General features: G+C 35.6%; 2 protein-coding genes across 3 annotated transcripts; one reads left to right on the top strand and one right to left on the bottom strand.

Annotated features, from left to right (window-relative positions):
* Positions 1 to 357: 357 nt before the first annotated feature.
* Positions 358 to 7,913, bottom strand: LOC133289159 (secretory carrier-associated membrane protein 4). 2 transcript variants are annotated; one of them, XM_061487028.1, is made up of 12 exons: positions 7,708 to 7,913; positions 6,248 to 6,367; positions 6,098 to 6,160; positions 5,872 to 5,905; positions 5,634 to 5,759; positions 3,669 to 3,731; positions 3,492 to 3,585; positions 3,280 to 3,325; positions 3,127 to 3,194; positions 2,439 to 2,487; positions 1,593 to 1,658; positions 358 to 697 (listed from the first exon to the last, which is right to left on the bottom strand). In XM_061487028.1, exons 1-12 carry the CDS (start codon positions 7,762 to 7,764, stop codon positions 665 to 667), a joined length of 819 nt encoding a protein of 272 aa, XP_061343012.1. In that variant the 5' UTR covers positions 7,765 to 7,913; the 3' UTR covers positions 358 to 664. The 2 variants fall into 2 exon arrangements, with proteins under 2 accessions (XP_061343012.1, XP_061343013.1); XM_061487029.1 differs by having other exon boundaries at positions 5,634 to 5,756.
* Positions 7,914 to 19,175: 11,262 nt separating this feature from the next.
* LOC133289181 (DEAD-box ATP-dependent RNA helicase 5) lies at positions 19,176 to 24,927 on the top strand. Its single transcript, XM_061487056.1, has 13 exons — positions 19,176 to 19,724; positions 19,800 to 19,924; positions 20,161 to 20,268; positions 20,426 to 20,506; positions 20,877 to 20,955; positions 21,171 to 21,256; positions 21,341 to 21,397; positions 21,479 to 21,546; positions 23,225 to 23,293; positions 23,431 to 23,524; positions 24,068 to 24,232; positions 24,349 to 24,441; positions 24,577 to 24,927. The coding sequence occupies exons 1-13, from the start codon at positions 19,259 to 19,261 to the stop codon at positions 24,670 to 24,672; spliced, it is 1,587 nt and encodes a 528-aa protein (XP_061343040.1). The 5' UTR covers positions 19,176 to 19,258; the 3' UTR covers positions 24,673 to 24,927.
* Positions 24,928 to 26,852: the final 1,925 nt, after the last annotated feature.

Below are 26,852 nucleotides of genomic sequence, written 5' to 3'. Positions count from 1 at the left end.
ATGATTGAGTGAAAAAAAATCCACGTTGGTTAAAAATGAACTAAGTGAGCACCATATAAGTGGAAGGACCCATACACCTAATGCCTTCAGATTTTGGGTTTGATTGTGGTGTTCCAAGTCCACTTAATGTTGCTGCTCACTTAGCCCATGATTCTCTCCCCGCCATGAGCTCCCCATGCACGGCCCAACAAAAATCACAATTTCTCCCATTTCCTCCGTTATCCGTAGCTTCACTTCAGAAATGGTAACTCAATCGAAAGATGTGGATAATATCATGTAATACAGTTCCGATAATAAAGCCATTTTATTGAATGATTATCAATAAAATTTCGGGGGCATTTAGCTTTTTGAGGGCATCACAACTACAATACCGCTACACTAATCCTTCACTGGAAATTCACTACATAAATGCTTATCAAAATCAAATTTTCTTTTCACTGGAGAGAAATACACTAGAAGACATACCAAACTTCACAGAATTCATTACACGGTACAGTACAGACTAACCCTGGTACAATCATTACAGAGAAACAACGAACAATACCAGATGAAGATATTGTAATGGAAAAAAAGAAGAGAAAAGAAAAAGAGAAAGAATATACTAAGCCACACTGGGAAGTGACTGACAGTATAAAAGCCGATGGATCAAAACCTGAGAACAGTCTCACTTATTCCCCCGGAAATACATGTATATTTTCTGCAGACGCACAGAAAAGGAAACAATCATCAAGCAATATAATATGAAACACGTATTCTAAAAAATTTATGAGCAAGTCTAGCTCTTGAAATAAAAACATGCACAAAAAATTCCCTGTTTACTTTATCCTTCCGATAATAGCTAAACATCTGCTACAATTATAGCAATCCTAATTTTTAATTCTTAGCAGTCTTAGTTTTTGACAGAGATTAAAATAAAGAAAAAGCTTTTGTATCTTTAAATCCCCACCCCCCAAATATGTTTCAAAAACCGGCCTGAACGGCCTGTTGAAGACCATAGCCCGGTCATTTTTATCACAAATTTATCCCGTTGAACTAATCAAAACCGTAAACCGCAGGTTGTGCCACTTTATTTTCCAGTTTGGTTTTAAAACATTATTTCCCCCCTTCTTTCTTCCTTCTCCATGGGTCCCCAAAAGGAGTACCTAAATTCTTACTATCATACCATTATAATCAAATTATACTCCCTCGGCCCCTTTTCATGTCGATTTTGCAAAACACAATCACAGTTGAGTAAGTGTTGAAATTCTTAGTTCAGTCCTGATTCCTGAGTTTTGACATGGTTCACAAATAAAGGTGACGCTTTTGAGTTTTTAGTTTGCCCCCCTTTCTCCTTTCTTCATGGCTACATACAGAATTGAAAATTTGAAGACTAAAGAACCAATTGAATCAAACTGAAATGGGCCTCTCTAGTTCAGTGATCATATAAGGCATCTCGTGTTGTTATATAGGAGCATACTATAAATCACATCACATGCAACAATAAAGATGCAGAAAATAGTCTATGTTCATATTATTTTAACTTCTATTATTCATCCCATTGCTGAGAAACAATATAAAAATGGAGAATGCAAATCAATGCAGATGTCCCTCACCTGAAGCACCCATAAACTTAGAAGAGCCTCCAAGCAAAACAGACCAAATCCGACCAAATAAAATATCTGCAAGAATACCAAACATGTAAGCACAGGCAAAATGTTATGGAACTAGATTTTTCCCATAATTTAAATTCAAAATAACAAAGGTGGAGAAAATTTCATATTTCCAGCAACCTCAACAAGTTACCAAACTGATAAAAAAAATTCCAGTATCCTCTCTCTGATTGTTCAAGGGCATTTTGATCTAATAAAAACTTAATACAACAGCAAGCTCATTGCACCCATGCCTTACCCAAGCTGGTCACCACTCAATCTAGTTCCGTAAATGTCCAATTCCCACATAGTTTACATCCCTTCATCTAAATTAAAGGTCCATACAATTAGTTCCTTGTTATCATTTTGTTTGGTTTCTCAGACAAAGTCAAGTGCTAATTAACTGGACATCAGTATTAACTTCAACTTGTCTCCATTCATACACAAGATCATAAGGTCCAATCAACTTGTAAAGATAATAGCCTTCATGTATATTTACTTTTAAATTACTATAAATATATAAACATATAATATCAGAACTTGGTATGCAGTCGCAGATATTCCATCAGTAAATGAACCTAATTTGTCAAATTACAATATCCAAGAGCAATGCATGAATAGAAATGCTTCTAAATTTCCTGTGCAATATCTTTGACAAACAAAAAACAAGATTACTATATTAGTTACAACCCTACAAAATAAAATGTTCACGGCTCATTAATATTAAATGGTGATATTCTAAAAAAGCATAGAAGATAATTTCACCCGCCAAGAATAAATGCTAATATGCACAAATAGAATACTACTTACCCCAACCAATACATGGCCTGAGAAGCCATCAATTGCTGCAAGGATGCCCCTGCAATTTTAAATGAATTAATTCAAATGTAACATAAAATAAATATATACTTATTTAATACATTTACCAATACATGCGAAGAAGTAAAAGGGTGACCACAAGATAACAGCACAACATGGCATCCAACTACTTTTTAGCAGAAAGCAAAGTACTTGAGATTGAGAATCATTTTAAGTGAATTTAACAAATTTTAGAGCCAAAGCAGTTCCTTCTAACCTCACTTTATCATTAAACCCCATGTTTTGTTGCTTATATATGCCTGCACAATGAGTAGGTGTTCATCTGAACCTCGAAAAACTTACCAGGATCCTATCATTTTGTTAAGTTCTTATGCTTATTATAAATGACAGTGTCCAAGCAAGCTGCTAAATGATACCTTCTGATTTTGAAACATCTAATTATAGTAACCCCCCCCCCCCCCCCCCCCCCCACCCAAACTTGCAATAAAAAGCCTATCAGAGGAAATGCACAAAAAACATGCTATAGGAGCGCAAGTTTTTAAAATTTCTCCCCCGGGGGCATTCACCTTTTGGACTATACTTCATTAAAAAATAACACTCAATATCAACCAGATAAAGAGATAAAAAAATATAATGGAACTTCAGTTTAGTAAACTCTAATATGATTTGCAGAACTTACGCTAACGATTTTCCATGAAAAACAACTGGTGGCGCAATTGCAGCAAAGATGCAAAATGCAATATGAAGCTGCATCAAGTCAAAGCAATTAATAGAAGAATTAATAAATCAATTGCTCAGTAGTATGTCAGTATTATGTAATAGATTAATATACCATGTAGAACATGAAAAACCAACCAAACTTCAGGGCGCTATCTGTCCTGCATATCAGAAACAACCATCATCATACACAATTGGGTTAGTAGGGCATAAATCCATAATTTCTCCCCTGCCTGTAACTAAAAGGGACCCATACTAGACCTAAGCCCTTGTAATTAGGCTGTGTTGAAATGCTTGTAAAGATAAGGAGGAAACAATGTAGTTTACCTCATAGCACGATAGAGGGGCCTGTACCAAAGCACATATGAAAGGGGGACACCAAGTAGAGCATAAATCACCGCTAGGAAAAAAATTTTAACACCTGCACATTGTAAACTTCACACTAAGGTCCAAATTACATCATTTGACTAGAGTTGGCAGTACAGAGAAACAGAATTAGCTCACCGCCGCCTCTGATCCAACAGACAGTCACAGCAACTACATTAAAAACTAGGCAGAGAACGATACCTGCAAAGACATCAAAAAATAAATGCAATAAAAATATTAAATATAGAAATGTATACTAGAAATGAAGACGTGAAAAAAAAGAAGTAAAATGAGTTCTAAAAGAGGGTGTTCGTGTGTCTACATATATGTATATTAAGTTAAAGAGGGATATGATGTACATGCCCCATGGAACAAATCTGCACCAGAAAACATCTTTCAATATATTTAATAGAGAACATAGATAGAAACAACATCACAAAATCTTCTATTTAGGACCATCCTAACCCGTAACCGCAATATGGCCATATCTCCATTCCAGCAATTCACAATATCCAAAACCAAGCATACTACAAGATGTGTAAAGAAACCCACAAAAAAGAGGGAGTTGGAAATACAATGAAAGAGAGAAAGAGCGAGAGAGAGAGAGAGAGAGAGCTAATCTATTATTGATGAATGAATCTCAACAGAAAAGGAGAGAATTAGTCTCCTTCCTTGGGTTTTCCCTTCAACAAAGGATTTCCCCTTTTCCAACCAAGTTATTGCTCGGTTCTCCAATACTAACAATATTCAGAAGGAATCCTCATCTACCCTGCTCCTACTATTTAAGCTAAGCCGCTGCTGTTACAACTCTAATCACTCAGCCAATTCTGTAACTACTCTTTAAGCCACCTAACTAATTCTGTAACTACTTTTATTCTTCTGTCTGGGTCCTATGGTCCTATCAAGATGCTAAAAAGTTTTTAATGAAATATCCCAAAACAAGATCAACACAAACAAACATATAATTGCAATTGCAAGCCCCAATAGTCATTCGTATAGTTCTAAAAAAAAGTCAGAGGATTGTTTGTGTTGAGACTGGTCATTGTTTCTCAAGAATTTACACAGCAACTCTGCGTGAGAAGTGAAATTGTGGATTGTTTGTGTAGAGGGGGCAATAAAAACCAGAAATAATTTGATATTAATAATAATTCTGTAGATTCATAATTCCACACAGAAAATGGTGAAGAACAATGAAGAAGACTGTAATAGAAATGCCCAAAGTTCGAAGAAATTATTGAATGCTAAAAGAGAGCTAAAACTCAAAAGATATTAATATTTTTTATTTGGATGCAATTTTGCAAATATTTTCTATATTCATTTCATGGTAGAAACACTAGTCAAATATACAGCAGGAAATAGTATAAAACTGCTATGACCTAGCCAAAATTGTTCAGAACTTTAACGCTTCTATGATTGTGGTATATTAATATACATATTCCAATCACTGAAAAAGGAAAAATGGAAAGTTTTCAAATTTGAGAGAAGTGTATTATCACTTCACGTTAAAACAGTATGATAAATATGTCTAAAGGAAAAGACAGAAAGAAGATCTTGAAAGAATTATCAGGATACAGAAAAGGCACATGACACATGATCAATATTACAAAAGCTATAGAGAGCACCTAGTTAGAAACTGCATTAGTAAAATGGAACAAGAACCCATTTGCTATAATAGTGTACAGCACCTCATCCAGATTTACTGGTAACCAAAATGGCTCATTTAACAGAACAAAATAACCAACTGTAAATTATGGACTACGTCAGGAAAAGCTTCTCTAGACCATACTGAAAAAGTTCATGGATAAAAAACTCGAACATGAATTGAAATTTTAAGGATTAGATAGAAAATATCTAAAAGAGGAATATATCAAAAAATGTTTTACTGATGAGATTTTGAATTATTGTGATAGAAAACACTAACCTAGAACCTCTATTTATACAAGAACTGTGACTATGAAAAAATACTCATACCCTTTAGTTTGGTTGGACTACAAGCAGTTACTAACTTGACCAAGAAGACACATAATAATAAATTATATTTCTCAACAACAACCAAACCAACCAAATAATTAATAAATAGATAACATAATTAAGCAACAATACCTAACCAACTTGCAAAAGCCAAATATTGCAGCCTCTGAGCATGAACTGGTATTTCATTGGCAATATCATGGTGAATGATTGGGAAAAATGGAGGCCAGTTCTTATCATCAACAGGCACACCAGCTGCTAAGCATATTTTAGAAGCAAGAAAAAATGTTATCGACTTGCCATAAAGTTAGAGAGGGAGCAAAAAGACACTTAATTGAAAAGCCTGTATGGTGGGGGTCTCATCATTCACCTTTCGAAACAGCATCTTCTCTTCTTTTTATTTCCTACAGATGCATTTTGAAAGAGTCAAAAAATCCTCAAAAGCAAAGGATACCAGTTGATTACTAGTGGCAGAAGCAAGAGCTAAAAAATACATGAAGTTAAGAGAATATAAGTATATCACTGTTGATGATTGCAATAAAAGTAACAATAAGAATGTAAAAACCAAAATCTGAGGGGGAATTTGTAAAACCAACCTTCTCTCTCCTTTTTAAATCTGCTTCCCAAACTGCCAGCTCTTGACCTTTTTTCTTAGAGTCCTATATAAACATCATGAGGAATAAACTCAGGCCCCGAAAAAGAATCCTAAAATTGTAAGAAAATCTCTGAATAAGCAATGACATTACATTTTTAGTTATAGTATCTAAAGGAATATCAACTGTAGCATCATGTCTTTGACCAAAGCCCAATGGTTCAGATGCCAATGGAGGAATACGTGATTTTGATCCAGGAGCAGCAGCACCATTCTGTAAGATTTCCAAAATAAATAGAACAAAGAATCACATGTCATGACTTAAATGAAACAATAAAGCATCAAATGTCAAGGCTTCCAAAACTAGCAATTTGCACTTCAGATGAAAACTACAACGGCAACATTGTTTTACTAGGTAGGTTTTATAATTACACGCTGTGCTTAATTCATAAAAATTTACAAGGTTTCAATTAGTTAAATATCTTACATACACATACATGCAGCTAAATTAATTCTAAACTCAAGCTCAAATCAAATATTATATTGTGTCAGAAATGAAAAAATTACATTTAGCATTGTTACAATTGAAGGAAAACTCACATGAAGGGCACTCTGCAAACTCAATGAAAGACAGGACTACTAAACCTGTTAAACAATCGAACTTATGTGCAATAATTTTTTCTTTTTTTAATAAATATACAGTGAAGATGATATTAAACTTTTGGGCAGTTCACTTAATTGGAATTTGAATGGTACGTCACTACGTCTACAACCCCACAGCATGCTTAGCTTAGATAATACATTGGTCGTCGGAGGGATTTCATAGAAGTTATGTTTAACATAGCCGCAGAAGTAAAGACAAGTTCTACTTAACTACAATTCAACATTTGCATTCAGCATGCCAAACACTTCTTCTAGACTGTGCTTGTCCTATAGATAATTACAGACAAACACACCACGTAAATTTAAGATGCTAAGCGGCATATACAATTGAACGAACAAACGAGAACGATACTGCATCAATCATTACAAACAAAAACCACCCCAAGGAATAAATCAAAACAAAGAAACCAAACTTCTTGGATCATTCCACTTAACCTGCCCTTTCCAATTATCGAGGCCCCAAATGTTTTGTTACTCCTTGTCTACCAAATTCCCCAACCATCAAAAGAACAAAATCTTGAGCCATAACAATGATAACAAAAAGCCGTAATGCAGCCAAGCATTCAATAACCAGTTCACGCATCGCACATTTCCAGTACGTGGATTCACTCAATTAAGTAGCTCAGTAAACACCATAACCGAAATCGCAAAACTATATATTTCCAGATCCAAATACTCCACAAACATCCACACTAAGTTCCGCACAGATTTGTCATCTCAGCCCCGATTCAGCACTCACTCTTTCTCAATTAATAGTATCTCCGCAGCCAAAAAAGAAAATGATAGCATAACCACGCAATTTAACCACAGATCCACCTTAGCAGTTCCATTTTTATCGGTTACAAGGTCCAGCCCAAAATTTAGTTAGTTTCGAGTGAAAGCAAGGTTGGATCTGAGTGAAAAACTACTAAATATAGATAGAAATGGAAAGAGAGAAGAAAATTAGATTACCGAGAAGGGATTGACTTCTTCTTCTTCAAATGGATTGGGATCGTGGTGGCGATTCATGATGAAAACTTAGATCCCGAGAAAATGTGCGAGGAGAGTGCCAAAAATGCCGAACCTTAAGATGCGGGTGCGTGGGAGAGCGAGACTGTGCTAGTGCGTGCGGTGAGTGACCGCACTCTTCTCGCTTTTTTACTACCTGGCTTCGCTTGTTGGCAACGCGGGATATGGTTTTAGAATAGAGAGAAAAAGTAACCAAACTTGAATTCGTAATTTCGTACTCGTTGCCCTTCCATTTGGTTGGAATTTACGGTGTGTGCCCCTGGGTCGGTGTGGCGCTGCTTTCAGTGTGGTGTAGAAAGTGGAAACGTTATCGTAATTCACGTGAGCATGCCTTTGTGTGATGTGGCAAATGTTTGTTGGGCGATTGAGCTTTTTTGGTATTAGAATTGGTGGAGGCTAGACCGTTGGATTAAAGTTCAAAAAAACGGTAACATCGCAACAACGTTAACACTTTATTTTATTATTATTTTAAAAATTAGGCACAACCGACCTCGGAAGGGACCGGTTGAGTAGCACTGTAGTAGTAGCGTTTTTCTACCTCTTTCTTTGTCTGAATGATCGGAAAGAGGACAAAATATGAGGGGAAGTTTTGAAATTTGAAATCATGGAAACTTTTATGATTTTTTTTTCTTTAATTATTTTACCTATTTCACTCTAATATCATTTGGTCATAATTTTAATTATCCTTTATTTCTTTTCTAATTAATCTTACTTTTTCTCTCTTCACTTAAGATTATGATATAATAAAAAAATAGGTATGATAATTATAAAAAATATGGATATAATATTCTATTCCATTATTTATTTCAAATTCTTTCATTTGAAGTTTTTTTTGGAGTTACCCAACCCTAATTATCTCTTTGAGACGAGTTGGCTCCCTCCGGTATCCCAACGAGCTTCGACTCTTTGAGCCGGCTATGGGACTAATCCGAAGTGCGGGGAACAGTGATGGCTAAAGGTTCAGCCCCCTCCCCAAGAATGCATTCAGCGGGAATCGAACACATATCCAATCTCACTAACTCAGCGCCAAGTTACCAACTGAGCTGCACCCATTGGCTTCTTTCATTTGAAGTTTTCAAATTTTAAAAAGTTGACAGTGTTTAATTTGTTTTCATTTCATTAATAACTACAAAAATGTCATCTTATTACTATTTTGTTTCTTTTTTACTTTTATAAAAAATAAAAACAATTTTATGTTACAAATTAGAAATTTTATCGGCTAAACACATAAAAATACGTCAGGCTCATATTTTTTTTTTTTCTTTTCAGATGGGTCTCACACAATTTTATATATATATATATATATATGATAAAACTATTTCTTATACTATGATAAATATTAATCTTATACAAATATAATACAAATTAAAGAGCACTTTTTTTCTTCCCTACTTTATTTCTTTTTATCGAGTATGCATTTGACTAGTAAAACTACCTTCCTTCAATCTTTGTAGGCTTTACACCAAATACTTTTTTTTTCCATGACTGATTTGTTCTTTGCTCTAAGAAGTTTTGGCTCTTTTCATTTCTCAAACAATTTATTATAGTAGTTGGCATTTAACAATCGATTCATGTGTCTCAAACGGCTCGCTTATATCTCATATTAACAGATGACGTGCCAATATACTCCACGACTAGGACTCAGCCCGACATTTCTGCCCTTGGGTTTTCAAAATGAAAACCTTCTTCCTAGGGTCGGCAAAAACGAGCCAATTTGTCAGGTTAATTGTCGGCGAAAACAAGTCAATCTGTCGAGTTAGCTCGTAACCCGTAAAAAATGAGTCAGGTTGGGTTGGCGAAAATAAGCTGCCAACCCGACCCGAGTCAGCTCGTGAAAAAATGAGCCAACCCGCGGGTCAAACGAGGCAGCTCGCGTGTTGAGTTTTTTTTTATATACAAAATATAATATACAAAAATGGACAAAACTCACACATGCTGTCATCATTTTTCTTCCTTCTCTAAACCTAAGTCTCAAATCTTCTCACATCCTATGCCATTTTTATATTGTTAGGTTGTGCTGGCTCTATTTGGTTCAAATATCTTACCCACTTGGTAGCGAGTGGTTCTGATTGTTTCTTGATGTTGATGCAAATTTGTAAGAAAAAAATATTTTGCTTTTAAAGCAATAATTAACTTGATTCACATAATAGAGACGAGTGAATCTCACGCGCTCAAGTTTTTTCTCTGAGAAAATTTTCCGTTGGCTATGGGAGAAACAAGATCAGCGTCGACTAAATAAGAGGATAACCTGAATCGGAGCATCAAGAAGCCTAAAGGACTGGAAGTTCATGATGTGCTAATGGACGAGCACATGCAGGGAGAAGATCCAAGCACTCCGGTATTAAATGTAGGGGGGAGAAGCTTTGGCTTGCGAATTGCATAACCATGGGAAGGTAACTAATGGTGGCTCTGATCATCTGTCTGGTGGATCCTCAGGGAAAAGCAGCGGTCAGGGTCAAAGGGTTGTTTCATACAAGGATAAATTGTTGCGACTTAATGGAGCTGAAGAAATGTCTGATAGTGAAGATGAGGACTGGATGGCTAAGCAAAGAAGGGAAGAAGAAGAAGAGGATATGCTGGAGGAGGGATCCGAAGAGGTGATGGATGATCCTTTGTGTCCTACCTACAAGTTCTCGAAAAGCCAGCATAAGGAGGACTGTAAGCAATAGAGGAAAGCACTTATTATTAAACTTCTGGGGAAGAGTTTGGGTGCTAGGTTTTTAATGACTAGATTGGTGAAAATGTGGAATCTAGTGGGTATCTATGAGGTTATCGACATGGATAATGGCTATCTCGTTATCAGGTTTCAAGAGGACAGTGACTATAATCATGTGTTCCATGAAGGACCCTGGATAGTTGCAGATCATTACTTGACAGTGCAGAGGTGGAGGCCTTTTTTTGACACGTATGATGAGAAAGTGAAGAGGTTGGCTGTCTGGATCAGAATTCATGGATTGCCACTGGAGTTTTACACTACCCATAATCTTTGGAAAATTGGTAGTATTTTTGGAAGAACTCTTAAGATTGACAAGAATTCTCTGAGAATGAATGAAGTTGGTGATGGGGACATTACAGAGAGAGCCAGATTTGCTCGCATCTGTGTTGAAGTGGATCTCAGGAAGAACGTCCTGTCGAAATTCAAAATTGGGGGGAGAGTCTTGCATGTGGGTTACGAGGGATTGCATATGATTTGCTTTGATTATGGGTTGTATGGCCATAGAAAGGACTCATGTCCTAGTTTTGAAGTTCATAAATAGTGCTCTGATGATGGAGTTCTTAGCAAAGGGGCTTAGGATGTCAAGGAAAAATAGAAAGGTGAAGAACAGCAGAAGAAAGAAGATGTTTTTTGGCACCTGGATGGTAGTTCAGAAAACAGGAAGAGGGCGTAAATTGAGAGCTTCCCCAGTTAAGCAAGTCTCTAGCAATGAAACTCCTCTGAAACATGAAGAATAGCAGATCAATGTTATTGATAATGTTATTGCATGAGAGATGATGAATACTGATAGTCCTATAGAGGAAGTAGCTCCTGAGGAAGCTACTAAGTCTAATGATAAGGAGGAAGGGATGTTGAGTAAGAAGGATGGAGGATGGTTAATGAGAGGAAAGCTAGGGGTTCTATCCCTAGTAATCAAAACTCAGGGCCTGAGAAACAAAAAAATGTGGAATGAAGTCTGGTTCAACTAAAGGAGCAGCCATGAGTTCTAGTGGGTTGCAGAAAGGCAAGTCTAATACGAAAGGGTTTATGAGTAGAGTTCAATCATCAGAGAATCAATACCCCAAATCCTTGAATATGGGATCACAAAAGTTGAATAATAGAAGCAAAGCATCAGAAGGAGGAGTTCTTCAACCTTCACAGGATCCTAATATCCTGGCCAACGGGAAATCTAAAGGGGAGGAAATACTGAATACTCTGAAGATCGGGACTCATATTCAGTATGGAATGGAACTTGATCAGGTCAGTCCAGGCCTGGGAGGTACTAGAATTCATAATAATTCTTGATGATTCAATCCTTTGTGGTTGAGGTTCTATGCTTTTATTTGTTATGTTTATGAATATTTGTTCATGGAATTATAGAGGGGTGGGGAAAAAAGAATTCTCTGCTCTAATTAGAGATATCAAATATAGGTTTAAAATAAAAGTTACGGCTTTGTTGGAAACCAGAGTTCAAGGTGATATGGGAGAAGTTATTATCAAAAAGCTTGGGTTTTCTAAGTTTTTCAAGCAAGAGGCTGTTGGCTTCTCTGGAGGTATTTGGGTGCTGTGGGATGATAAAGATGTTGAGGTGGAGGTTATTCAATCTCATCATCAATATGTCCATACTAGAGCCCATTATTTAGAAGATAGAAGAGTGGAGTTAGTCTCTTTTGTGTATGGGAGCCCGAGGAGGTCTGAGAGAATAAACCTTTGGGAGGAATTGGATAATCTTTTTGAGTCTGTGAATCCTCCCTGGATTATTCTTGGGGATTTCAATTCTATTTTAAGACAGCCTGAGAAGATTTGAGGCATGGATGTTTGTTGGATAAGTACTCAAGAGATGCAGGATTGTCTTGAGTTGTGTGGTGTCTCTGGTATTGGGTTTAAGGGCCCTAGCTTCACTTTGAAGAGGGGAAGATTACAAGAAAGGATTGATAGAGCCTGTGCTAATGAGGAGTGGAATGTGGCTTGGCCTAATAGAGTTCTAGGTCATTTGCCTTATTTTAACTCTGACCATAGACCAATCTTGGTCAGTAATTGCCAATCTGCTCAGGATCTGAAAGGTGTGAAGCAATTCAAGTTTTTAGCTGCCTGGCTCACTAATTTTGAGTTTGGTAGTATTGTCAAGAAGTGTTGGGAGAAGAATGTAGACTGGATAGAAGCTAGGAAAGAGTTTGAGGTGGAAGCTTCTAATTGGCACCATAAGGTTTTTAGAGAGGAGATGAGACAGAAGCACCGTATATTTGCTAGAGTCCAAGGCATTGATATGGAGTTGTAAACTAGATATGACAGGGAGCTTGAGAGGTTGCAAGGAGATCTTTGGAAAGAGTTGGAGAATATTTTGCTTAGAGAGGAACTAACTTGGTTCCATAAATTTAGAGTAAACTGACTGAAGTTTGGTGATAGAAACTCTAAACTTTTTCACTCGACTACTATTGCTAGAAGAAGGAATAATAAAGTTCTTACTATTAAGAATGAGCTTGGAGAGTGGACAGTTGATTCTAAGGAGTTGGTGGAAACAACAGTGAGATATTTTGAGAAGCTATCTCTGGAAGAGGATGGTATCAATGATGAATTTCCTATAAGGGGAGCTTTTCCTAAGTTGGAGCCTCATGAGATGAGCAAGTTAGCCAGAATCCCTGATGAGGTGGAGATTAAAAGAATTGTGTTTAAAATGGGTAGATTTAAAGCCCCAGGTCCGGATGGGTTAAATGATGCTTTCTATCAGACTCAATGGCATCTTGTTGGTAGGTCTGTGTGTGACTTAATCAGAAATATCTTTGATGATCCTTTGAAGGTGCAGATGGTCAATCAAACTCATCTTTGTTTGATTCCAAAAAATGATAATCCTGAGTGTATGAAAGATTTTAGGCCTATAAGCTTATGTAATGTATCTTTCAAGATTGTAACTAAGGTGATTGCTGACAGATTAAAGGACTTGATGCCTAGATTGGTTGCTCCAAATCAGTGTTCTTTTGTTAAAGGAAGACATAGTGTTGATAACATTCTGGTGGCTTAAGAGATTATCCATTCGATGAAAAGGAAAAAAGGTAAGCAGGGGTGGTTGTTGATTAAAGTGGATCTTGAAAAAGCTTATGATAGACTTAGTTGAGAGTTTATTCATGATACACTCATAGATTTGAATCTTCCTAGAAATCTGGTTTCTCTTGTTGACAAATGTGTTGGTACCAGTGAGTTGAATATGCTTTGAAATGGTCAACCTACTATATTTTTTAAGCCTTCCCGAGGAATAAGGCAAGGGGATCCACTTCCCCCTTACCTATTTGTCCTATGTCTTGAAAGACTTGCTCATCTTATTCAAGCTGCTAATAAGGTGAAGGCCTGGAAAAACCTATTATTCTTAGGAAAAATGGTCCACCAATATCTCACCTTTTCTTTGCTGATGATATCCTACTGTATATAGAAGCTTATCTGGATCAGGCCCATGTTATCAATCAAATTCTCAGGATGTTTGCTGTGAGTTCTGGTCAGAATATTAGTCTGGATAAAACTCGTGTTTTTTCTCAATGAATGTTAATTTCAAAAGATCTAAGGAGATAAGTGATTGTTTAGGTATCAGCATCACTCCTAATCTGGGGAAGTACTTGGGAGTTTGTTTGAATCACTCAAGAGTTAACGGCCATGTTTTGGATCAGGTTAAGAGCAGGTTGAATGCTTGGAATGTCAAATCATTGTCTCTAGCTGGAAGATTAACTTTGGCTAAATCAGTGATATTTGTCATGCCTACATATGCTATGCAAACAGCTTGGATTCTTAAAGCTGTGTGTGAAGATATTGAGAAGCATACTCGTGGCTTTATATGAGGGTCTTCTAAGGAAAAAAGAGGTACCCATCTGGTGAAATGGGAAAAAATGTGTTGTAGTAAACAGTGTGGAGGTGTTGGGTTGAGGGATCTAAAGACTTTTAACCAAGCTTTTGTTATGAAGGTGGGATTTGGTATTTTGACTAAGAAGGACACTTTATGGGCCAGAGTTCTGAGAAATAAATACAAAATGGAAGAGGGTTTACTGCCTAGAATCTCGAGATCTGTGGGTGATAGCAACATTTGAGAGGTATATGCTCTTCATGGAATCACATATTGGCAAGATTTAGAATATTTATGGGAAATGGTAGACAAACTAAATTCTGGTTAAAATGTTGGGTTCCTGGAATGGGGAGACTTATGGATAAAGCTATTATCACTGTACCTGAAGATGCTCATAGTTGGAAAGTTTCCTACTGTGTGGCTCAGAATGGTGGTTGGGACTGGGCTAAATTTAGTAGATATTTTACTGAAGAGGATTGTGAAGCTATAGCTGGAGTTGAAGCGCCTAAGGATGAGGATGGGGAACATAGAATCATTTGGAAACCTTCTAGTAATGGTATGTTTTCTGTTAGATATGCCCATCATTTTATTAAAAATGATTATCCTAGTATGCTAAACCAGAATAATCATCGGGATCTTGCCTGGAGGTGGAAGGGTCCTAAAAGGATAGAACATTTTTTATGGCTCCTTCTAGGGAATAATCTTTTAACAAATGATCAAAGAAGCCTAGACACATGGGAGGAAAGGCTCACTGCCCCAGATGTTTATTCCTCTCTGAAGATTGTAACCATGTGATGAAGGACTGTTCTTGGGCTAAGCAGGTCTGGCTTGTTCTAACCTCTAATTCCATTTGCAATTCGTTTTTTGATGGCAATTTTCTTGAGTGGTTACAAAGTAATTTGTGGAAAGGGAAGGATAAGAAGCAAGATCAGATATGGAGACTCACTTTTGGAGTCACATGTTGGGTGTTGTGGCAAGCCAGAAATAACTTTGTTTTCAGGAAAGAAGTGTGTTCCCCTGAAAGTTTTTGCCACAAGGTGAGGATATATGTTAATAATGTGGTACATGCTGAATCAACCTTAGATGTGATTGCTGATAGCTTGAGGAAGATGGAGGATATTGTAGTGCAGTAGAGGCCTCCCTTGGAGAGATAGATTAAAATCAATTCTGATGGTGCTTGCTCCCTTGATGGAACTAAGAGTGGTTGTGGGGGAGTTCTGAGAAATAGTGATGGAAGATGGGTAGTTGGGTTTATGAAGAAAGTTGGTCAAGAAAATGCTCTAAAGGCTGAGTTATGGGGTGCTCTTATGGGTCTTCAAGTTGCCTGGGATCATGGCTTTAGGCAAGTCCAATGGGAAGGTGACTCAACTGAAGCTTTGCATCTAATCCAAGATGGTTGTTCTACTGACCATCCTCTTTTCCAGGTGGTTAAGAGAATCCAAGAGATGAAAGCCAGACAGTGGAAGGTGGTGTTTAATTATATAAACAGGAAGGGGAACGAAGTAGCAAATTGTTTGGCTACTAAGGTAGATCATAGGTCTTGGGATTTAGTTGTGTTGCCTAATGCTCCTTTGAGCTGTAGTAGATTTTTAGATAAGGATCTGTTGGGTTGTGTTAAAATCCACAACGATCCTTAGGTAACCTGTTTGGTTGTTTTTTATTTTCCTAATATCCAAAAAAATAATTTTGCTTTCATTTCTCATTTTGTGACCCTTTGTTTAAGCTGATAGAAGTCACATAACTGGTGCATTAACATTACATGGTCATTTAAATAGGCTGAAAACGAGTCAACCTGCGAGCAATTTTCGAGCATACGCTAACACGACTCGGGTCGGGTTGAATTTTTTGGCTTATTTTTTTCTCGAGACAACCCTAATCCGACTTGTTTTTTTCAGGTTGAATGCGGGTTGCGCCGAGCCGGGTTGCCCGTTTTGCCAACCTTACTCCCTCCCAAAATCAGTGATGGCCTTGGAAATTTGATCGAATGCGAAAAATATGATTTCGCGATTATATAAACTTGATCAGACAACTTAGTGATCAAGTTTCCATTTTAACCGGTTAAATTAGATAATTTAATCTAATTTTTACCTAAGCACAATTTTTCCGCAGACATTATTCATGACTTGAGCTCTAATCAAGCCGAGGACTAACTTAACGAGCTTCGACATGGACTCGCTTCCAATCTGCTAATGTGGGCATCGACCCTGTTTTCATCCTCCAGCATTTTCTCTCTCCCATTATCTATATTCACTCAGTATGATCTTGTCTCACTTGCATAACATTTTCATGGAAGCATTACTCTTATATTGTGATATTCTTCTTGTATATCTTGAGGGATTCACGCACATTTATCTTAGAATTTCCTTGAGCATTCAGACGCCCATATGAGTTATCACTCCAAATCTTGATTTTTCTTACTCTTTGTCTCACAAGTAGTCACTCAAAAACTTGGATTTTCTTGTCTAATGTCTGCTCAAGTTATTGCTTCAAATCCTAGATCCATCTTCCGAGCTCTTTATTTTTTATGTCACGGGAGTATATATGATGCGATTGTGTGTCTTCTTTAGGAACAAATCCACGTCCCCTGTCTTCGTGACTCCACTATTGACGACCTTAACGATTCTTGTTCAGCTATTGGTTGAAGGAAACCTAGTACTCTGATACCAAATGATGCCGAAAGCGTATAGAAAATATGGCTAAACAGAAAGTTATGATTGATTAAAGAGAAACTCACTGGTTATCGTTTCTATTAACAAAATTCAACTCATACAATAAGGGTCGTAAGCACCTGTTTATAGACTAATTACAAATTGGTCCAAAATTCAAAATCTAAAATATTAAAAATAAGGAAAATTCTTTAAATAAATACAACGATAATTAACTTCTGAAAATAATTTGTAAAGAACCAATTCAACCCAAAAACTTATGTTATTAGGTGAGGGCCTCTTTAATGTTTTATATTTCACTCTAGCATGTGTCATTACACAAGAGTCCATTGAGCTTAAAAGGTAGATGATGCATCAGGCTCAACCTATTTGTGCTAATAAATTTCATAATAAAAAGTGAGATTGGCAAGGATCGAGCCTAGGACACCGATGCCCTAATATCATGTAAAGAACCAATTCAACCCAAAAACTTAAGCTATTAAGTGAGGTTACCTTATAAAAAACAATTAGAACTGAATCATTCAAAACATGTCCAAAATTTTATATCTCAAATAATGCCAAATGTGTTCTTTTTCTTTTCTTTGCCAAATAAATCATAATCGTATTTGTTGCTTCATTGGAGTTTGAATTTAATCGTAATTTGTTATATTTCAAATTACTCATTTTCTTAACAATTGTTCTATACTTAGTTAGGCACAATTCTGATTGACTCATAACTTCTTCAATCAATGATTGAATCATGTCCAATGGAACAAGAGTAAATGCATCAAATACAATATACAACTAATATTAATATTAATATAAGATGATCTCGGCTCTTTTCATGGAAGTTTGGCGAGCTATTATTTATTTGTAAATTTTTTATGTTAATTTTAACAATTTTTTGAGATATAATTTTATGGGAAAACATTTTCTCATGTCGTAGGAGAGTTGTTTTCTTCTACTAGTGACCATTCGATTTTCGTGCAATATTTTCTTTTGCTTTTTTATTTTTTTAATAAATGTGGACCTACATAAGATGTGTTTACAACATGAGAAAAATATCTCCTAGAAAAAATTGAAACCCTAATATTATTGTTATAAAAGATTCATTTTTTTTTCGCCATTTGTTGTTATTACCTCTCAATAGTCATCCGTAAACACTATTTTTGTTTTGGAAATAGCATTTTCCTCAAACTCTAGCAAGTATGGTAAAAAATAAAAATAAAATTCCAAATAAGTGTACGTAATTGATCCGGTAATTCTCCATTATTGTTTTTACAAAAAATTGTTCCCTACAATTAAATTAGGGTTCGCTTTTTGTGCAATTACTGCAGATAAGTTATTTGCAGTAAGCCCAATACGACGTCGTTTTGGGACAGAAATCATAGTATTTTTGTAATTTTAATTTATTTTAGGGTTATAATAATCTTTATATTTATAATTTTTTAAGATTTCAATACCAAAACGACGTCGTTTTAAGAATAAATGCAGACAACTTATTTGCGGTAACTGCAGAAATATTTTTTCCATTAAATTAAGCAAAATGTATTTATTTAGGTTCAGCCCTTAATTGAGCTGGTGTTACGCAATTGGGATACTTGTGGTTTAAGTGTTTTTTTCTTTTTAAGTTTTATGTATTTGAATGTGCACGATATTAAGCTCTGATCATAAGTAACGTTCTAAGAATTTAAACCTTTATTATGTCGCGTGAGATATAAGATAGTTCATTTAACATTACGTCAAGTCTCTTGAAAGTTCATATATTTTATTAACAAATGTTGATAACTTCTTCTTTTTTTTGTACATAATGTTGATAACTTCAAGTTACATGAAATTGATAACTTTGATATCTAAAGTTATTTATTATATTACATACAATTTAGTTCATAAATTTAAATATATATTCGAGCAAGTCATTAAATATAAAAAACTTACGTTAACTTAGTTTTTTAAGGATTGGAAAAAAACGAAATTGATATAGCCATATAGGTTTTATAAATTCAAAGACAACTCATATACATAATTAAATTAATCAACTAAATTATACATAAAAAATTAATCCCAGATAGGAAGCTTACTCTTTTACTAATGTATTTTTTATTGATAATAAAAAAATGCGAAACAGCTAAAAAAAAACAGTGGATTAATATAAATTAACGAACAATATCTCCTGTCCCCACTTCCTGGTCTTAATTAAAAAGAGAGTGGAAAGCCAAAACCCTAGGAATTACAAATACCTCTGTTTGCATCTATTGGAGTTTTTGGCACTGGTTCGCGCTGTTGTTTTAACACTTACTTGCATCCTAACACACTTCGTCTCCAAACATGGGTCGGAAAAACGGCGCCGTTTTAGTCAGCGAACCAGTCGCCGAAGAGGTCCACAACAGCCCCGAACTCGAATCCGAGAAGAAGAAGAAGAAAAAGAAGAAGAACAAAGACAAGCATCAAAACGAAACCAGCCCCAAAAGAAAGCTCAACGAACTCGACCTTGAAAACGGCACCGAATCAAACAAGAAGAAGAAGAAGCACCACAAGTCGAATGAGAACGTGGAGGAAACCGACGCAGACGGTAATCGTGATGAAACGGCGACGGGCGGGCTCGTGGTGGTTACCGGGAAGAACGCCGGAGACGCCAAATATGCGGCGGTGAAAACATTTGGGGATTCTGAGCTACCGGAGAACGTGTTGGAGTGCTGCAAGGGTTTCGAGAGGCCTTCTCCGATTCAGTCCCGAGCGTGGCCTTTCTTATTGGACGGTCGTGATCTGATTGGAATTGCGGCCACTGGCTCAGGTTTGTTGCAGTGGTATGTGTTGAACGTAGCATGACTCGAATTTGGTTCTGATTTTTGGTGGTTTTTGGTATTAGGGAAGACGTTGGCTTTTGGAATACCGGCTGTTATGCATGTTTTGAGGAATCGGAAGAGTAAAGCGCCCAAGGGTCGGAATCCTCTTTGCCTCATGCTCTCTCCCACTAGGGAGTTAGCTCAACAAGTATGTATTCTGTTAATGAACTGGGTGTTGTTGGATTGGATTTAAACTTATTATGTAAGAATGTATATACTAGAACATGAGAAACCACAAGGTACCATCATTCATGAGCTTTTTTCTAAGATGATAATTTCATGTGAATTAATCTTACATTTCCAACTTCCATGGGCATTGGATGGTATTGCTGATTCACTAAATGATAAAATTGTAGCTAATTGTTTTCTTTTATTGTGTTATAGATATCAGATGTCATGTGTGATGCTGGTAGGTCTTGTGGCGTGGAATCAATTTGTTTGTATGGTGGAACCTCCAAAGGACCACAAATATCTTCCCTAAAATCTGGCATTGTAAGTTATCAAGTTCTTCCTTTCCTTTGGATAGTTTGTATCTGTATTCAGATGCCACTTGCAGTTACGTGCTTGTTTACTTCCTTATTTTTGGGAGCTTTTTCTTCATTTTTTATAAACATCGAATTAATATTTTAGTAATGCTTTTTTCATCCAGGACATTGTCATTGGAACCCCTGGTCGTATACAGGATCTGATTGAGATGGGTGTCTGTCGCCTAAAAGAAGTATCTTTTGTGGTAAGCAGTAGATTGTCTGGGAGAATTCTGTTGTTCAGTTCTCTCTTATTTTTTAATACAGTATTGTAAATTGAAAAAAAGTTGATATTCAATCGTATCTTTTGTTTACTGGACTCACTGGTGGGCAACTCGATTTGAGTGTTCTACATTTGCCAAAATACTAGTGTTGGAATATGCTCAATTTTGGATTTACATAGGATTTGCTGCATTTGCATCTCAGCTGAATTTTCTTTTGCTTTAGATAAACTTAGTTGCTCACTTCTTTTATAATTGTTTATTCCATTCCTATGATAATTTTATATGATGTACATGCTTGTTTATAAGTAACATAGACTGAGCCGTTTGCAAATATTATCATTTATTATTCTAGGTCCTTGATGAAGCAGATCGGATGCTTGACATGGGTTTTGAACAAATAGTTCGCTCTATACTGGGTCAGACATGTTCTGGTATGAGACATATTTATCAACTGTTGCCTGTTTTCTGGCCATTAACTTCTTCCTTTAATTTCTTCTATTTTATGATGTTTGCCTTAGATTTGTTGTAGTTGAAATGCTCTTAACCTTCAATTCTGATTCTCCAATGAGCTTGCATAGATGTATTTTGTTTCCACAATTTTCTCCCAGCTTATTTTTATCTCACTAGAGAGTGTAATCTTGTGCAGTTCGTCAAATGGTTATGTTCAGTGCTACATGGCCTTTACCAGTTCATCACTTAGCACAGGAGTTTATGGATCCTAATCCTATAAAAGTTTGTATCTTCATTTCCTAAAACGCTTTGAACTGTTGTTTTTATATAAGTTGTTGAAGGAAGAAATATTTAAATTTGTGACAGGTTGTTGTAGGTTCAGAGGATTTAGCTGCCAATCACGATGTCATGCAGATAGTTGAGGTGTGATTTATCACATGGATATTTCATATGTATTGTATTTATGTTTTTCATGAATATTAATAATTTTTTTTACATTCATAGGTCTTGGATGACCGATCACGGGATAAGCGTCTGGTTGCGTTACTGGAAAAGTACCACCAATCTCAGAGGTACTACTTCCTGTAATTTTCTGTTTTTTATTTAATTGTCTCTTTTTTCTCGGCGATCCATTACCTCTTAAAACTAGATATATCTTCCCAACATTTTCTTTTCTCCTTTTCTCTTTTTTTTTTTTTTTTGGTTGGGGGTGGGGTTGTAATTATGAAGTGCCAACTGCAATATATTGGCTGTTTACATTTTATATAGATCTTGCTGGCCTTCCAAGTTCCAAATAAAGGATATGGTCAGAGATGAAGTTGGAGATCATAGTTCAAAATTCGCTTTGTTTGTCTGATTTTTCAGGGGTGGACGTGGAGATGTGGATTATGTCTTCCCTATAGGAAATCAAAAAAGAAATAGGAGTGTAAAATCATAGTTATGAATATTGGATAGCGGTTGACCCTAAAATCACCGTAGTGGGATAGCTGATGACTGCCATCTTCAAGATTTTCAACGCAAGAAAATTAATTTATATTATACCAAAGTTATCAAATGCGGATTGCGGCATGTCATGGCTAACCCCGAAAAAACGCTATAGCGTTATAGTGGGTTGCGGTTGCGGAAATAGCGGAATAGATATATAACAGAAATAATGACAAAAAAAAATATTTTTTAAAGGTAGAGATAGCAGAAGTGACAGAGAGAGACGCAGATAAACTAAAAAACCTTTAAAGTTTTTCTGTTAGACATTTAAATTTAGGACAAAATTGACATTTTTCCTTATGACAACAGTATGGACGCGATTCGGCCGCAAATGCGATCGCAATGGTCGCTATTGCGTTCCGGTGCAACGCGACGCGGTTTCTTGCTGCGAGATACCGCAATAGCCATACGATGCGGTTCGTGACGCTATTGTGGCACAATTAACTACTATGTATTATACACATATAAATCCTAAAAAAAAGAAAAATTATCTAAAATTAAAGTCATATTCATAATAATCAAAAGTCATAAAATCTAGAGGAGTTGGAATTAAACAGAATGTGCAGGAAGAACACAACACAGCAAAAAAGAACAGAGACCTATGAGCTATGATGCCTGATATGATAAGATAGTGAAGGATGAAAGGGAAGAACAAAGATGCGTGAACAGATACCTGGCTGCTTCCAGAGAGCAGCGGATCTATTGGAGAACATCAGGGTTGGCCAGAAACAATGCCGGAGCAGTGGGTAATGGCCGGAAATGAAACAGAGATCATTCTTTGTCTTCTTTCCTCGAAACTGAGTCACACGTAGTGTTTTTTGACAAAATAAACTATGTATGTTTCTGATGTAAAATGACAGGAAAATCACAAAAATACCCAAAACAATGAGTTTGACAACTCAGAAAATATGGAGGTAAAGAAGGGGTTTTACGTTTTACCCCTGTAACTAGTCAGTGGCAGCGAAAGCCACATTTTTTCTGTGATGCAGATGCAACAGCTGTGACTGAAAAACACTCTGCTATAGGATTCATATAGTGGCCTGAGGCCACGGCACATTGTTCCACTGCTGCAGCGTGGTATTAATAACTATGTGCAAACTTATGCTAGATTGTTCATATAGTTTTCCATGACTTAAGCTGAATTTTCTATATTTCTGTAACATGACGAAAAATGGTCAGTTTCGGATGGTTGTTTAATATATATTGATACCTTTTTAACTGTTTGGTTCTGCCACATGTTGCTAAGAGCTTTAACCTTTTTCCCAGGAATCGAGTATTGGTTTTTGTCTTGTACAAATGGGAAACCTCTCGAGTTGAAAAAATGCTTCAAGAAGGGTACATTGCTACTATTGCTGCTTTATGTATACACATTTTCCAATAATTTTTCTGTTGAAAATATCTGGTGCTATCTCTAAGCTGTTGCTGATATAATTGTTAATAGCTACTTATGATATGTCAAATTCTATCTTCAGGGGTTGGAAGGTCGTGTCAATACATGGGGACAAAGCACAACATGATCGTACAAAGGCACTATCATTATTCAAGAAGGGAAGTTGTCCTTTGATGGTAAGCTGTTTTATGTTGTGATTAATAATTGTTAATTGTACGAGTTTGTTGCCCCAAAATTTGAAAATACTTATAGAATGGTCTTTATGAGTCCCAGCAACTTTTGATTGTTTCCTCTACTATACCGAGAATTGTCATCATTTTATCGTTATATTTTTGCAATGTGTTTTCTCTACTTGGTATCTCTCGATAATGTTTTTCATGCAGATTCTTCTGTTCTTAGTTCCTTCCCCCTTTCAAAGTTCTAGTTTTACTGCATTAACCTGTAGATGAACTTTAATCCACTTTTTTATTCCCCTTGGTCCTCAAACCAAAATTGGATAGAATAGCAAAGGGATTATCAAGACAATCTATTTCCAAAATATAACAGCATTCTAAGGGCTGCCCTGAATGCCTGTAGTGGGTAAAGTATGAAATATGAAATGTATGCTTCTAGGGGAACTAGCTCCGTGTCTATTGAACCGTACTTGGTTCCTAAAACGTTCCCCACTTTATTTTTTGCTTTATTGGGTCAATTATTTGATTTCACAATTTAATGGGCAGATTGCTACTGATGTGGCCGCTCGGGGATTGGATATTCCAGATGTTGAAGTGGTGATCAACTATAGTTTTCCTCTAACTACAGAAGATTATGTTCATAGAATTGGGCGGACTGGGCGAGCTGGTAAGAAAGGTGTTGCCCATACATTCTTCACACAGCAGAATAAGGTAGTATTAATTCTCTTCTTGATATATTCTAGGTTCTCATTCGCTCCCCCGCCCCTTGTTTCTATTATATCATTGGTTTTTCTCGTTGTATTAACTAATGAATGAAAATATTTCAGGGACTTGCTGGGGAGCTGGTGAATGTTTTAAGAGAAGCTGGGCAAAATGTGCCAGATGCCCTCTTGAAATTTGGCACACATGTCAAGAAAAAGGTCAATTTTCTTCTCCACTCGTCTATGCACCAGTTCAGATTTCTTTGTGACGAAGCTAGGATAAACTTTTTCTTTGTTTGACTTTCCTTTGGATTTGTGCAAGACATTGAAATATAATTTTCTGCCATATTATAGGAGTCCAAGCTTTATGGGGCCCACTTCAAGGAAATTCCTGTTGATGCTCCGAAGTCTCAAAAAATAACATTTGACAATTCTGACGATGAAGACTAAATGCTGTTGACTTATTATTCCCTTTTCTGGTCTAATTATTTATTCCTTTAAAAGGAAATAAGAATAATTTGAGTTAAAAATAGATTAGCGAGTCTTTTCCTGTTGTAGCATGTGCTGATCAGTACTTGGAAGCTTGTGTTCTCTTCACTTTTCTGAGATGATGATTTTGAATTCACGTGTATATTTTTAGCATCTATTGTCTTCTAACGTTTAAAATTTTAGATTTTACAGTTTTGATTGATTTATTTACGTCGATTTTATCTCACACTTTATTATATATTTTTTTATTTTATCTGACTTCTTGTACATATCTTTCTGTAAACGCAAATATGCATGTTATACCAATTCATGTGCATTATTACGAGAACATTCTTTGTTATTAGTCTATTAGATATTGGTCATCAGTTGCTTATTACAATTTGGGCTTGTTTGATTTATGTTTTTTGTTTTCAAGAATTAAAGAATAAAATAGAATTCATTTGGGGTACTTAATTTTAATCTAATCGTTTCTGGAACTGGTGATTTATAATAGAAAAATAAATACAAAAATTAATTATTTTATAGAATTTTTACTCATGTCAAATTATCCCGCCGTGAGAGTAGCGGTGTTCATCAACCGATCTAAATCGATTCAAATTGCGGCAATCGAACCGAAAAATCGATAATCAAATAAATCGAAAATCAAAAAATCGAAAACAAAAAAAAATCAAAAATTTTAATTGGATTGGATTGATTTTTGGATGGGTTGATGAAAACTGATCCAATTTAAACCGATCTAATATTTAATTTTCCTCTACCTATTTGGGTTTTTTTTTCAATCATAGCCCAAAAATTTCTAAACTCAAGACTCATTAATCCATCAACTAAACCCAAGAAAAAATCTGGTCACATCTCATTAACAAAATTTTATTTTTGTAGAGCTTCATATCTTAATGCTTGAAAAAAAAATTATATTATAGTTTACTAATGCTTTTACATTTCAAAAAAATAAAATTTACAAAGCCAATATATATAAAAAATGTTATTTGTACAATAATCCTGAAATAAATTTTAGGATTTTTAAAAAATCGAAAATCGATTCCATCCAAACCGATAAAAATTGGATTAGATCGGATTGGATTTTAAAAAAAATCTAAACCGAATGGATGATTAGATGATTAAACCGAAGGAATTGAATCAGATAATTTTTGTTTCCAAAACCGATTGATAATTTTTGTTTCCAAAATCGATTCATTCCCTGACCGCGAAAACCACTACGTGAGAGTCACTGCTCGCTATGGTCAGCATTGTCATCGATGGAATTGTTTCTAGAGCTCCGTTACTATTAACGCTGGCATCTTAGATTCTTAAGCTCGTCAAATTTATTTTTAAAATGATTTTTTAGATATTTTTGTTTTAAGAATAATCTTATGAAATAAATATGAAAGACCAAAAAAAAAACTACAACAACAACAACCAGGCTGCCTTCAAGAAAGTTGAATTCTTTCGGATTTTTCTTCATTTTGATAAGCCAATTCTAAATTTTAAAAGTTGAATAAAACAGTATTCTTCGAGCATTAAGTACGAGCTCTTTTCAAACCTCTGCATGGGAGTTGGATTACAAGTTTGCCTTATTCAATTTGTGGTTAGTAAAAATTGCAAATATTGGAACTGGAAGGGTGTAAATAGTAATACCTTTATTGTTGTTTATATATTAAGGATTTGTTTTTCTGCAGTGTAGATATTAAGTCTGAAATAACATCGTTTTGAGATGAAAATTAAAGTGTTTTAGTAATTTTAATTTATTTCAGAGTTATAATAATTTTTATCATTATAATTTTATAATTTTTTAACTCCAAAATGTCGTCATTGGAGTGAATGCATATAATTTATCTAAAAATATTTTTCAGATATGTTAAATAAAAGTAAACCTGGGCACATTTTATTGGTTAGCACAACGTGATTTATAATAACATAAATCAAAAGTACTTTTGAGAATGAGTAGCACCTAGAGGCGTATGCCTCTTACAGTAACCACATCGTCCCTCTCTAATTTATTTACTTTTCTTTTTTGCTGTATTTATTTGAAAAGGAAAACACATTCTTCTTATTTCTATTTTTTTTTTTTTTCCTTTTTGGGTGGGGTATTAAACATATTTTATATATTCGGAAATATAAAAGACTTTATGTGAGTGAATTTG

Source organism: Gastrolobium bilobum, unplaced genomic scaffold, assembly GCF_033153095.1.
Source record: "Gastrolobium bilobum isolate Gb01-03AN ecotype WA unplaced genomic scaffold, APGP_CSIRO_Gbil_v1 utg10696, whole genome shotgun sequence".
In the NCBI taxonomy this organism is placed as follows: Eukaryota; Viridiplantae; Streptophyta; class Magnoliopsida; order Fabales; family Fabaceae; genus Gastrolobium; species Gastrolobium bilobum.
This window is presented reverse-complemented; position numbering and strand designations above follow the sequence as displayed.

Bases quoted from the DNA above. Each gene is read 5' to 3' on its own strand.
- LOC133289181 (XM_061487056.1), top strand. From the start codon at position 19,259: ATGGGTCGGAAAAACGGCGCCGTTTTAGTCAGCGAACCAGTCGCCGAA. The intron at 19,725-19,799 runs GTTTGTTGCAGT...TTTTGGTATTAG, and splicing joins AATTGCGGCCACTGGCTCAG to GGAAGACGTTGGCTTTTGGA. The intron at 20,956-21,170 runs GTATGAGACATA...AATCTTGTGCAG, and splicing joins ACTGGGTCAGACATGTTCTG to TTCGTCAAATGGTTATGTTC.
- LOC133289159 (XM_061487028.1), bottom strand. From the start codon at position 7,764: ATGAATCGCCACCACGATCCCAATCCATTTGAAGAAGAAGAAGTCAAT. The intron at 3,732-5,633 runs GTATTGTTGCTT...ATGTCTTTGCAG, and splicing joins GGCTTTTGCAAGTTGGTTAG to GTATCGTTCTCTGCCTAGTT. The intron at 2,488-3,126 runs GTAAGTTCTGCA...TTAAAATTGCAG, and splicing joins TTTCATGGAAAATCGTTAGC to GGGCATCCTTGCAGCAATTG.